Source organism: Talpa occidentalis, unplaced genomic scaffold (genome assembly GCF_014898055.3).
Source record: "Talpa occidentalis isolate TD23 unplaced genomic scaffold, MPIMG_talOcc4v2.1 talOcc4.9, whole genome shotgun sequence".
In the NCBI taxonomy this organism is placed as follows: domain Eukaryota; kingdom Metazoa; phylum Chordata; class Mammalia; order Eulipotyphla; family Talpidae; genus Talpa; species Talpa occidentalis.
Genome location: NW_023605305.1, coordinates 112280032 through 112293792, shown reverse-complemented (window position 1 = coordinate 112293792; position 13761 = coordinate 112280032). Strand labels below are relative to the sequence as shown.

The 13761-nt window shown below is 36.2% G+C and overlaps 1 protein-coding gene across 2 annotated transcripts in view; it reads right to left on the bottom strand.

The window, feature by feature from the left end:
* MAN1A2 (mannosidase alpha class 1A member 2) overlaps positions 1-13761 on the bottom strand; it is an 83926-nt gene that overhangs the window by 46231 nt on the left and 23934 nt on the right. For both annotated transcript variants that reach the window (XR_005123150.2, XM_037500645.2), the window contains exons 3-5: positions 11486-11582; positions 7613-7731; positions 2456-2536 (exon numbers count right to left, since the gene is read on the bottom strand). Coding sequence is in view for 1 of the 2 variants with exons in the window: in XM_037500645.2 (XP_037356542.1) it covers positions 2456-2536; positions 7613-7731; positions 11486-11582 (297 nt within the window). In the remaining variant the exon portion in view is untranslated. The remainder of the gene's footprint in view (positions 1-2455; positions 2537-7612; positions 7732-11485; positions 11583-13761) is intronic.

Below are 13761 nucleotides of genomic sequence, written 5' to 3'. Positions count from 1 at the left end.
TTGAAGAAACAAGGACTAGATGGTAGTATCATTGCAAAAGGGAGTCAGAGTAGGGAATTAAACTTCCAATTCCAAATCTTATGAGCTTCCCTCCATTTCAAAATGTTTCTTCTTGATGACTAAGGCATAAATATTGCAAAAGTGGAAAATATTGCTATCATCATGTACATTTTTTCAGCATTTTAGAGTTTTCCTAGAATAGCAACAAAAATGTCAATATTTTGTTTCTACCTTCAGACCCGGCGCCTAATGCAATGTTCCTCTTTCACCAGGTACTCATAACTAACTTTTGAATAATGTGCTTTTTGGTATGAAAACTAATCAAGTATGTCAACTACACACAAAAAAATGAGAACTTCCTCTACACAGTCAGATAAGGGGAAAAAATATCTCATTTCTCAAGGATATCTTACTAATGTCTAACCTGGAAAATAAACACCAAAACTAAAGGTAACAAAACAATTTTTCCTCCCCTTCATTGTTTTTAAATTTTACTCCAGAAGTCAGGGATCTATGCCCAGAAGGGACGCCTAGCGTAAAAAGGAATATCCTAGAGAGGGATTGGGACCAACATGTGGAAAGTGAGGCCATGCAAGCAAAGGGGAGTACAATCCCAGCATGGTCCATAGGGTGGGATGACTATAAAACGATAAAAGAGAATTTTTCTGGGGTGACAGAATTCTCTCACTTGATTGTGCTGCTGGTTACTAGATGTATGATCTGTCAAAATCAAAATGGGTGAATTTTTTCTCTAAGTAGTAATACCTCAATAAACCAGATATTAAAAATCCTCTCAAAAATATTAAAAATAGATCTACCATATGATCCAGCATTCACTCCTAGGTATATACCCAAAGAATGCAAACACACTAATTTGAAAGATATTGTGCACTCCTATGTTCACTGCAGCACTATTTACAATAGTCAAGTTATAGAAACAACCTAAGTGGCCAGTGGCAGAAGAGTGGATTAAAATACATATATTTCATACACACACACACACACACACACACACACACACCCAATGGAATGCTATTCAAAAGAAGAAAGACAAGTATCAGATGGTTTCACTTATATGTGTTATGGAGAGAAACAAAACAAAGAAATAGACAAAACCAAACCAATTATAAACCCTAAAAATCTGCCTGTGGAATTGAAGCTATAAGAATGGGGAGGGGAGCAGGGAACTCGAAGTGTGGGTGGGGCTCATGGACTGTGGGTGGCTGGGTGGTGGTTATGGTGTGGTGACTCACATGGGAGGTGTGATCCTATGAAGCACATACAGTATTGTCAACCAATGTTACCTTGGTGGGAAAATAAAAACCAAAAACAAACCTATCAATTAATTTACTATGATTTTATATATATAAATGAGCTAGGTCAGTGTTTCCCAAAGTATAGAACAACCATTATCAAAAGTGTGACAGCAAAATTATATACTAAAATAAGCTAAATGCTGTTTATCTAATATTATATATTAAGCACTGGCATCTTCAAATATACTACTTGTAAAGAAAATAGCAATATATGAATATTTAATTTTTGCACTCAAAGACAAAGGATTTATATATAAGCATATAAATCATAAAAAATTCAGAAGAAAAATAGATATTTTTGTTTATAATAACACAAAGGAAGGCTTTCTAAGAACCAAATTCTAGAAATCATAAAGGGAAAAATATCCTAAAAATGGTTATTTTAAAGTTAACAACACAAACACACAAAAGACAACATAGGAATTAATCTTCACATAGAAATAACAAAAGATGAATTTTATCAAATTTACCAAGAGCTGTCAGAATAATTTAGATCAGGAAACCATCAAATATAGGGACAAAGTACAGATTCCCAGAAAACAAAAGAGAAATGACTTATAATTTCTTCCTGGTAACCTTTCCCATTCTCCAAGTCCATCCATCCTTTAACCCATCTAATTATCAAAAAAGAATACCCCATACCCACTTCCCCATCCCTGTGGGTCCCAAGTAAGTCTGTGATTTAGAGTTTTGTTTTCAAATTCATAGTAAGGCATTACAATCAATTTCCAAACAGGCAGTTTTAGTAATTAATTTTTGGTCTAAGGGTCTGTATTCACTCTTCCTGATCCATTCCTTCATTCTGGTCTTTTTTTAAATTTCCTCCCCTCTTTAATTTGACCATGCAATCAATTACAACGGCAAATTTGGGGGAGGATCATTCCTCCAAAGAGCCATGGTCATATAAGCTGGGCTCTGTTATGAACTTATGTTTTATTGATATTCTCAAAATGAAAAAAATCACTATGCCTAAGAAACATGCTTCTCTCTGAAGCACCCAGTTATTTCAGCAAAACTTTACCTTAGTTCAATATCAGACAATTCAGAAAAACAATATGCTGCTTGGAGAATCTTTCATTTTATTGTATCTCTCACACAATCCCTTCCCCCAAATCAATGCATTACTTGGTTTTGCTCACCTCCTCTCCCGAAAGGTAATATGCCGCAAGCAGACCTCCAATAAATCGAATGTTGACTTCAAACACTGAAACCTCTGAATTCTGTAAAAACGTTGAAAATATTCATATAAAGTCTCGTAATTTTCAAAATATTCTCAGGATGTCTTATGTTTCTCACAAACTCCTTATGGAGAATGTTCTTCCCAAATTCCACAACTTTATTTTTCACAGAACTACAATCCCACCTTTCACTGTTAATATTACTGAAAAGCCGCTGTTTTCCCTACAGCTTCCTAAGCGCCAAGTGCAATTGGCCATTTTCTTTTTTTTTCTTTTTTTAAAGATTTATTTATTTATTTATTTATTTAGACAAGCACTGGGTACAGTCAGAAGCGCGGGAGGGTGAGAGAATTCACCAGAGCCAGAGTGGGGAGCAGAGCAGGTAGAAGGACTGAAGTACACTGCTGAGGGGAGCAGCGGGCGGCAGGAGAGGTCTGCGCGCCATGTGGGACCTTCCTCCGGTGGCCAGGGAGCAGCCGGAGATCGAACCAGCGCTGCAGAGGCTGCGGGCAGCTTCGCAATCCAGCGCTCAACCGCTGCGCCACCGGGGAGGCCCCAATTGGCCATTTTCATGTACCTTCCATGGCATAGTGAAATTATCATTGTATTTGATGCTCTTAATGTATTCTCTCTCCTTTACGAAAGCCTTCACTTCTTTAATTCTGGAAGAGCACTCTCTACCAGACCCTTTCCTTCTGTTCTAATTACTTCAGCATAGCATCCATTCTTTATTTCTATCTCTCCTCATGAATTTTAAATATTTTCCCTAGTTTATATAATAATGTAATAAATGTTAAGAGAAGCACTAAGAATAATGATGGAATTTAAAAGTAGAGAAAGTAGAGAAAACTGGCTCCTAAATAAGAAATTAATTTGGGTACTCATTTCACATATATACCAAACTCAAATGCAAATAATTTAGACAAAATATAGAAAAAATTATAATAAAAAATGAAAAAAATGGGATAATATATAAACTTCCTCAAGAAAGCAGGTGCTCTGTAAGTATAACAAGTAATATTATCATAACAAATGAAAGGCTTTTATTATCCCAAAATGCAAATTACCTATAGGAAAAAAGTCCTAAAATTAAAGGTAAACAACAAACAGAAGGAAATGTGGCACAAATAGAGCAGTATTAATGACCTTACTATCTAGGGTCTGTAAGTTGTATTTGGATATAAATAAAGATATTTCTAAGAAAAATTCTAATACAGAAAAAGAAAAGGAGAAGTGACAGGGAATATGGTCAAAGAATCCACAGAAATATGCACAATTGATATAAAGATAGCATTCATGATTAACTTTTAATAAACTTTTAAGTAAGTGTATATTACTCTCAAGTCTTTCTAACAATTACTAGCAGATACACCATTTGCTAACACAAGTATATTTCTCTGGTATAGAAATTAACAATTTCATTTTTTTTTTTTTTTTTTGGGTGGGACCCTCGCCAGCGGGTGGCTGGGGATTGAACCGGCGCTGCAGAGGCTGTGGGCAGCCTCGCAACTCAGTGCTCAACCGCTGCACCACCTGGGGGAGGCCCAACAATTTAATTCTTTTTAACTCAACTGTCACCCCACTCCGTCCTTGAAGGTAAAGTACTTTATATTCCTTCACATAGCCCCGATATACAGGCGTCACAGGGCACAGAATAGAAGCGCCTAAATATAGAGAGAAAAGAGGAAGGAAGAATAATAACTTTCCAGCCAGTTTCCTTGCTTTCCCCTTTCCCCTCCTCCCTGTACTCTTCAGCAGGAGAGAGCTACAGTGAATCCTTTAAATCTTAACTCAGTTTAGACAACTGCTCTACACAGACCCTTATAAGGACTTCCAGTTACACTTAGAGGGAAACGGCTGATAAGACCATACATAACCAGATTCCCTACAGCCTCTCCGATGTCATCTCCTACCAATACCCCTTTGCCTCTCTCTATTACTACTTTACTATGACTCTTACTGTTCCCGAATGGTCAAACTAACTCCTGTGTCAGTATTTACACTTTATCTGCAGATATGTGCACAAATGCCACCTGTCAAGTTTGAGCACATAATGCAAAATACTGTCGTGAAATAATCCCTTATCACTAACATCCCCAATTAACATTTATCACCATGCAATTCCTATTGATTCTTTATTTATAACATTATACCCCTCCTCACAAGAGCGACAGCATTTCAGAGGGAGAAAAGCTAGAGAGTGGGGGAAAGGCATTATTCAAGGAGAAATGACTAAGAATCTTCCAAATTAATGAAAAATAACTCCTCAGATTGATCAAACATTGAATCCTTTAAACAATAACCCACAAGTAGACACATGACAGTGGAATTACAACAAAGCAAAAAAAAAAAAAAAGAAAAGAAACAAAGGGAGCAAAGACAGATTACCTTTTAAAAATTGTGCTACTGCATACTCTTCGATAGTCTAAGAGAAGCCGGAAGACAATATAACTGTACCTTTAAAAGGTTACGAGAAAATAATCATCAACCTCTAGTCCTGCACTCAGTTTATAACATCTACTGGGAAAAAGCCTTATATCCACATGGCTTCCCTTGGGTCTCTTGTCAGAAATGTCACCACAACAAAAAGTCCTTCAATAGCCAACCTATGTGAAATAATAAGTCCCACAAATACTGATTTAAACCCTATTTACTCTTTTTTTCATTGTCCCTTTTTAACTGTCTAACCAGCCCTGGTTCTTAATCCTGGCAGTGGTAGTTGGTTTCAGCTTACAGCACCCCTGACACACATCCATATTCCTCTAATCCTCCTCACTGTGCTTATCAGAAATGCCAAGCACTAACTAGGTGCCCCTCCTAAAAGGCCAGAGTTCTAGCTCTGAACAGGGCCTTCTAAGAGCTACTAAGGTACCAGAAAGAGACCCCAGCAACTACATATTAATCACCAAAACCTCTTTCCATTGTTCTCACAGTTGCAGGGTGCTGCCTGTCTCCTGCAGTGCAGAATATCATGATACCACTATATTCTCTTTTTAGCCATCACTTGGTTAACAATTCTACACACTTATTCTCTAATTAAAATAAATGCTATATTCTGGTTCTTAACTGAGCCAAGTGTTACAAGCAGCCATGCTTTAATAAAGCAGCCATGTTAGTGAACAGGAAAACCCACACAACTGCCAATTCTCTCCAAATTAATCTATGAATTGAATGCAATCCTCGCAGAATTTCAACACAGGTTTCCAGAGTTTAAAAGAGCAATGAACTGAGAATTGCTACGATAATTCCCTAATAGAACAGGAGGAAACATCAAGATATGTATGTGTGTATACATTTGTATGTATGTGTATATACATATCAGATATAGATATCAATATTAAAATACTATAGCTAACACAGTTTAGTACTGATACAGGGGTAAAGAAAAACGCCAATAGGATAGACTAATATGACTAATATTTAACTAATATGTATTAATGTTTTAATATGTACTAATACAATGAGGATATAAATAGTGCTGGGATCAAATGATAATTTTTTTATCTCACCCTATATACATAATGTTTCATATGGATTAAAAACTTAAATGCAAAAGCAAAATTTTAAATGTTTATAATTAAATATACAAATATATCTTCATGACTTGGCAGCAGGGATTTCCTAGATAAAGATATAAAAAGACTATAATGGTTACATAGTTATATATCAATAGCAACAAAGGCTACATTTCTTAGCCTCCAGTAATAATAAGGTGGAATATCAAGAGTAAAATCTACTGTATAGCATGCATGTAAAAATGGGGTAACCAACTGCCAAAAGGTATTCTTAAAGAACAGTTTCCTATCTTTCCCCTAATCCTTCCAACTTTCTGCATATGGAAGGTTTATCCACCTTATCTTGAGGAACCATCTTGTACCATGAGGTTGAAGGTCTACAACTCTGAAGGTGACAGAGCAACAAATAAGACAAAGGATCCTTGTTGATCAAGAAGCTACTCAAACACATCCTAAACTACTTATCTCTGTGCTTGATTTCCATGAAAGAGAAATAAAAAGATATCTATTTTGTTTGTCATTTTACATTAGGTTGTCTGCCAATCCCAGGCAAGCCAAAATCTAAGTGATAATAAAAAGTGTTCTAATTGAGACATGACCAAAATGCTAGATTAACATAAACGAAAGTAATCAGTTTTTGCCTAATTAACAATGCATTTTAATGATGCAGAGTCAGACAGAGGAAAAAACACAGAAGAGTGACTTCCAATTACAGTTGGAAGAAGAGCAAGCACACATATCATGAAAGATAACAACGAATATGACAAAACAGTTCATACATCTCTCAGGGAAGGACTGGTAATAAAGAAAAATAATTGCCACCATTTAACTGAAAAGAATATTACCAGATTACCTCAAATAATCCTTACAATATTACAATGGGATAGCAATTTTATAAAAGGATGAGAAAAAATAAGAAAGTTTCCCAAGTTGCAGAGCTAGAATGTAAATGTGATGGGCTTCAAAATCTATGCAGTACCACTTAAACTATGCCAGGATGCTGGCAGGATGGGTACAGGCCTAGTTATGAAGTCTTATCAAAAGTGTAAAAAATTATCAAATCTTTTGAAACACACAGGTATCATATGTAAAGTAGTTCATGGTTTCCTGCATTTAGTCAATGTGCTTTTTTCCCTAACTCCTGCCTTAACACACTGCTTCAAAGAAGAAGAAGAACATTAAAAGGAAGATGGGAAAGAGTGTGCATTTTATGCAAAAATTAAATAAGGGGTCTCTCTGGTGGCGCAAGGAGTTAAGACGCAGCCTATGAAGCTATGCACAGCCACTGCAGCACAAGTTCGATTCCAAGCCAGCCAGGGAGGTGACCCACATGATGCAATAGACCTCTCCTGACTTGTGCCTTCAGCAGTGTTATTTCAGTGAGTCTGCCTGTTACTGTTCCCTACTCTGTCTCTGGTGAATCCTCTCAACCTCCCGCACATCTGGCCTGTACACCCTGGGGTTCTTGTATAAATAAATAAATCTTTAAAAAAATAAATAAAATAAAATTTCTTTAAGTTGCTAGTGTAATAGTCCAAACCATTATGGTTAAAAACTGTTATTTTTTCCATAGCTGATCACAGAAATTATCACTTATACTCACCACACTGAAATCAAGGTTTTCTTCAATCCATTTTTGCCCATCTCGGAATTCATCATGAAGTCCCATGATATAAAGGGTATCCAAAGCATCTACTATTGTAGCACCCATTTGTGAACTTCCTATATTTTGGATGGAAAAAAAAACCTGTAACTAAAAAAATGCTCTTTATATAAGGTCTATTTCAATTTTTTAATATATAAAAAGTAAATCAAAGCAGGGATATAAGGATCAAAAAGAATATCCAATTTTTCCATAGAATAAATTTTACACTTTATTCTATTTTTCTAGTTTAATACATTTTCCTGCAAATGACACATTGATAACATATAGGGAGATAAAGAAAAACTACAATTACAATTCTCTTTAATTTTCTTCCTGGTCACATTATAAGATATCTATCTACTGAAACAAGTTTAAGAAAGTGAAGATTAATTCAAGAAGTAGGAGTGCTTTAAGATGATAAGCTAAGTCATAGGAGAGCAAGCATGGATAATCATCATAAAACAAAAACTATAATAATCCTTAACAATCGCAAAGCAGGTAATTTATACTGAAGAAAGAAGTCATAAAACAAAATGTCAGTAGGCAAAGTCAAAATAATAAGATGTACCCATCTTAAAAAAAGATCTATGTATTGCATAGAAGAACTGGGGTGTAGGCCAGAGGTACAGGAGTGAGAGGATTCACCAGAGACAGAGTGGGAAGCAGAACAGGATTTACTGAAATAACACTGCTAAGGGGAACAGCAAGTGAGACAGAAGTCTGCTGCATCATATGCGGGTTGTTAGCTCCCATGCCAGGGATTGAAGTTAGGCCATAGTGGTCATAGCACTGAGACTTACCCTAGGCCACAGGGAGGTCTCAAGACAGAGATAATCTTAAAGGAAATGTTTCAGGAAGGAAGCAACTAATTCAACAAAGCTAACTGATAACTAAATTAGATAGATACTATAAAGATATGGCAAGAAAACAAGTCAATCTTACTAATGAATATAACTACAAAAACCCCAAGTAAATAACAGCAAAACAAATTTAGTAGCACAGTAAAAAATAACAGGAAGCAGAAAGGTCCTTCCAAATGCAATAGAATTATCATTTCTATCTATAACTACATCTTGATATACTTCTATCTCAAGAGCCAATTCATGACTTCATAATGAATTCCACACAACTTACTATCTACAATGACATGAATTTACTGTTATCCTATTATAATAATGTCTCCATCAATATGAGTTTACCAGGAAGCTCTTCTCTGGAAAGATAAAAGCTGCAAAATAATTTTAATATATTTATTGTTCATTCCAACAACTTCCTCAAAGACCCATCAACTCTTCAACAGAAAGTACCAAATGGTGGTTTGAAGCCCTGACCTCAAATTCTCCACTTACCAACCTTACCTTATTATATCATAATGTTATATAATCCTAACCAAGCACTCCAACTGAAAGGCCCACCCTAAAACAGACTTAAAATATCGATAAATATCTTAACTTTGTCCTTTCTCCCTCTGACAGGCTACCAAGGTAAGCATTAAACTCAGCTTTCTCTTATCAGCAATTTATCTAGTGATAAATAGATGATATTAAAGAGTCAGCATTCAACACTTAGTTCAAGTTTTCAACTTACCTTTGTATTCCTTCCTTTTGTTTTCATTCCCTTTTCTATTAGGTAGTGCTTTCTTCTGACAGTTTAAAATTATACAGATTGGTTCTTAAAATGGTTATTCTTAACTTAGATCACATTTATGTGCTCCTTACAATTTTTCAACTTATCTGTAGGTATAACTGTTAGAGGAAGAATAAGGAGCAAGCCCTGAACCAGTGAATGACTTCATGAATGCACTCTACCCTCTGATGTCTTTTTTGTTTAAAAGATTTTATTTAGGGCCTCCCCTGGTGGCGCAGCAGTTGAGCACTGGGCTGCGAAGCTGCCCGCAGCCTCTGCAGCGCTGGTTCAATCCCCGGCCACCAGCGAGGGTCCCACATGGCATGACAGCCCTCTCCTGCCACACCCGCTGCTCCTCTCAGCAGTGTATTTCATCAGTCTGCCTGTTCTGTTCCCCACTCTGTCTCTGGTGAATTCTCTCACACTCCCGCACCTCTGACTGTACCCAGTGCTTGTATACATAAATCTTTAAAAAAAAAAAAGAAAGAAAGAAAGAAAGAAATGGATCTTAAAATGCTCTTTCATTCATTCCTTAAAAAATTTTGAGAAAAAAAAAAAAGATTTTATTTATTTATGCATACAAGAGTTGGGGTACAGGCCAGAGGTGTGGGAGGTGAGAGGATTCACCAGAGACAGAGTGGGGAACAGAACAGGCAGATTAACTAAAGTACACTGCTAAGGGGAGCAACGGGGGAGTCAAGAGAGGTCTGCTGCGCCATGTGGGTTGCTCCCTGGCTGGAAGGGGATCAAACTTGTGCTGCAGTGGCTGCAGACAGCTTCACAGGTTGCATCTTAACTCCTTGTGCCACCAGGGAGGCCCCCCACTCTGATGTCTTTATGGACTCAATTTCCAACTCCATGCTTATGAGATCTCAAGAACCAAGGACTACAAGTGCCAGCATGCCATGAACCTGACTTCTGGGACAGAGTTAAGCAGGCATGTCTGGCTTATAACTGAACACACGCATCTTCACTCTTGCTTCTCTAGCTTCCACTTGCACCCCAGTGTCTCATCTCAGATGGTATTACTTGTAGGAAGATGCAGTATAATTAACCTTTGTAGTTAAGCAGTCAAAATCACCAAGACAAATAATGGACATTTACACAGAAGACAATTCAACAAAGCAATATACAAAAAGCAGCATCACTAACAGACAAAACGAAGCACCTGAGAGGGAAGTGAGAAAAGGGAAAAGTGGTATAAGGGATTGTGGGGGGCACAGGGGGAAGAAGAAAAACAAGATTTTTGTACCAAATTTTATATAGATTGGGCATTTGCATTATTTGTTCAATAAATAAATACATTTATTTGTTTACTGAAAAAAAAAAAAAAAAGATACCCATCATATCAAGAAGCATTTATAAGAGGTGAACAGTGAGGACTATAATGATAATTCTGAAGAACTGTATTTGAACTAAGCAAAAGTTGTAAGTTAACTTATTCTTTTAAATTGAGAATTTAAAAAGGATTGAATTAAAAAGAAGTAGAAAGTTAATGTGAAATCAAGTTGAACACAATTGTTTCTTAAACTACATAACTCTGTGGTTGTAACAAAAGCAGCCTTTAAAAAATACATAAACAAATGGGCATGGCTGTGGTCCAATTAAACTTTATTTATTTTATTATTATTATTTTTTAAGTAGCAACAGGCAAATTTGGCGCTCAGATTGTATCTTGACAACCCCTGGGCCTACACAAAAGGACAGCCACACACATTAACTTTGCCCTTAGATATATGAATGTACAATAAAACCCACTGAAATTACCCATCAAATCACCCTGATCATGTCATTTATAAACACACACACACACACACATACACACACACACGTGTACTTGGCCCTATTAGAATTCCCTATTCTTCCCGTCCTTCTCTATAACGCATGAATATCAGAACTGGTAGTGTGTTGAAGGGAAAAAATTGCAAATAGTTATCTACTTTCTGAATACTTAAAAAAGAATGGAAGGAAGAAAAATGCAGAAAAAGCTTCAAAATATTCAGATAAATTACAAAAACATGTACATGTAAGCAGGAAAACTACCATGTATTTGTGTGGTACAAAGCAACTATAAATCTTGAATGAAATTTGCAAAAAAAAGAGGGTACATAATACTCAGACCTTAGGAAGTATTTAAAAAATTGTTATCCTGCTTTATAAATGGAAGTAGAAAATGGAAATATTAATTAGAAAAAGGAAACTTACCAAAGATATTAGTGGAGTGTCCTTTCCTTGCAATAGGCCTGAGCTCATTATGGCCCCATCCATACATCCTGTAATTATCCCACGCATGTTTCATCATCTAAGAAAAATTAAAATCCATCAACTTACATTGCTGACATATCGTTATATTTGATGTAATTTAGAAATTCATTACTATACTGTTACCTGCATCTCCTACAATAGTGTATTATTGTCTTAACATTGTAAACCGTGTTAGTAACAAGTATAACATATATAGCCATGTTTAACCCTGGTGTACACAACAGAAAAAAATTGTGTGTAATAGACAAGTTCTTTTTATTGAGGCTAATGGTGTCTGTCCTTTATTTTAGAAACAGCCAGTCCTTTTGGGAATAGCTCCCCTTCCCTCTTTGTGGTTATGACAGAACTGTCATTCGAGGGGCTCTGATGCTACAGCCAATTAGCACAAGCTGACAGAGAACCCCTTATCCTTACTCCATAGATCAAGTAAACTCTGTAAAGTATTTTAGACTTTGCAGTACATATGGTCTCTATAGCAACTACATAACTGTGGTTGTAATACAAAAGCAGCCTTCAAAAAATACATAAACAAATGGGCATGGCTGTGGTCCAATTAAACTTTATTTATTTTATTATTATTATTTTTTAAGTAGCAACAGGCAAATTTGGCGCTCAGATTGTATCTTGACAACCCCTGGCCTAGACAAAATAATTGGGAACCTGTGATTCAAGTAGGAATAATTAAGTCCATTTATGCATACTATTGTAAACACTATGTTACAGAAGCACTCTCATTTTACAATATCAAGGTCAAAGTAATATGTAATCCTGAAAACAATGGGGGCTGAATCCCAACATGGAAAAAACAAATTAACAAAAGGAAAGAGAGAGAAGGAGAAGATGCATATTATTGACAATATTTACAGAACACAAATTCCGTCAAGCATGAAGCCCTAGTTTAAATCCACTACACCAACTAATATTTTTTTATATCAATTAGTTTGAACTGAGTTTCTTACAAACAAAGGAATTCTAAATTACACAACAGCAGAGTATTTAATTACATATCAGCTGACTTAGTTAATAGTATACTATGGCATATCAAAAAACTTTTCATTTAATAGTATACTATTCATTAAAACATTTCTCAATGTGTTTTTTGTTTGTTTGTTTTACAACCAGCAATACTCAGACACCAAAACCAGAGAAAGATATTACAAGGAAACAAAAAAACCAATAAATCTAAAAAACACAGATGCAAAATTACTTTAAAAATGTAGCAATACAGAGGCCTCCCTGGTGGCCGTAGGGGCTAAGACACAACCTATGAAGCAATCTGCAGCCACTAAAGCACAAGTTCGATCCCCAGCCAGGGAGTAACCCACATGGCACAGCAGACCTCTCCTGTCTCTCCCACTGCTCCCCTCAGCAGTGTATATCAGTCAGTCTGCCTGTTCTGCTCTCCACTCTGTCTCTGGTGAATCCCTTCACCACCATCCCCCACACCTCTGGTCTGTACCCCAGTTCTTGTATGCATAAATAAATAAATCTTTAAAAAAAATGTAGCACTATATCAAAAGGTTACTATACAATGACCAAATACAGTTGAACCCTGGAATATAAAACTAATTTAACATTCAAAAGCCAATTAATAGAATCTACCACATTAACAGAGTTAAGGAGGGGTGGGAACCATACAATCATTTTTATATCAATAGTTGCAGACAAAGCATTTGACAAAATTCACCACCTAGTCATGATAAAAACCCAGGAAACTACAACTAACTACAAGGGAACATCCTCAAACTAGGAAAAAAGAAAAATCTTTAAACACAACTAGCATTACACTTAATAAAAAACTAAATGTTTAATACCTCAAGTTGGGAGCAAATCAGGTATGTCCATTCTCATCATTTCTTTTCAACTATGTATTGGAAGTCCCAGACAGTTCAATAAGACAAGAAAAATATAAATAAAGGTCATAAAAATGTAAAAAGAGGGCCTCCCCTGGTGGCGCAGCAGTTGAGCACTGGGCTGCGAGGCTGCCTGCAGCCTCTGCAGCGCCGGTTCGTTCCCAGGCCGCCAGCGAGGGTCCCACAAAAAAAAAAAAAAAAGGTAAAAAGAAAAGTACTTCTACTCACAAAGGACTTGGTTATTATGTACAAAGAAAATTCCATACAATCTAAAAAAGAAAAAAACCACTAGAACTAATAAACAACTGTAATAAAGTAATGGAATACAAGTTCAGCAAACTAAACCAAACACATTTCCATATG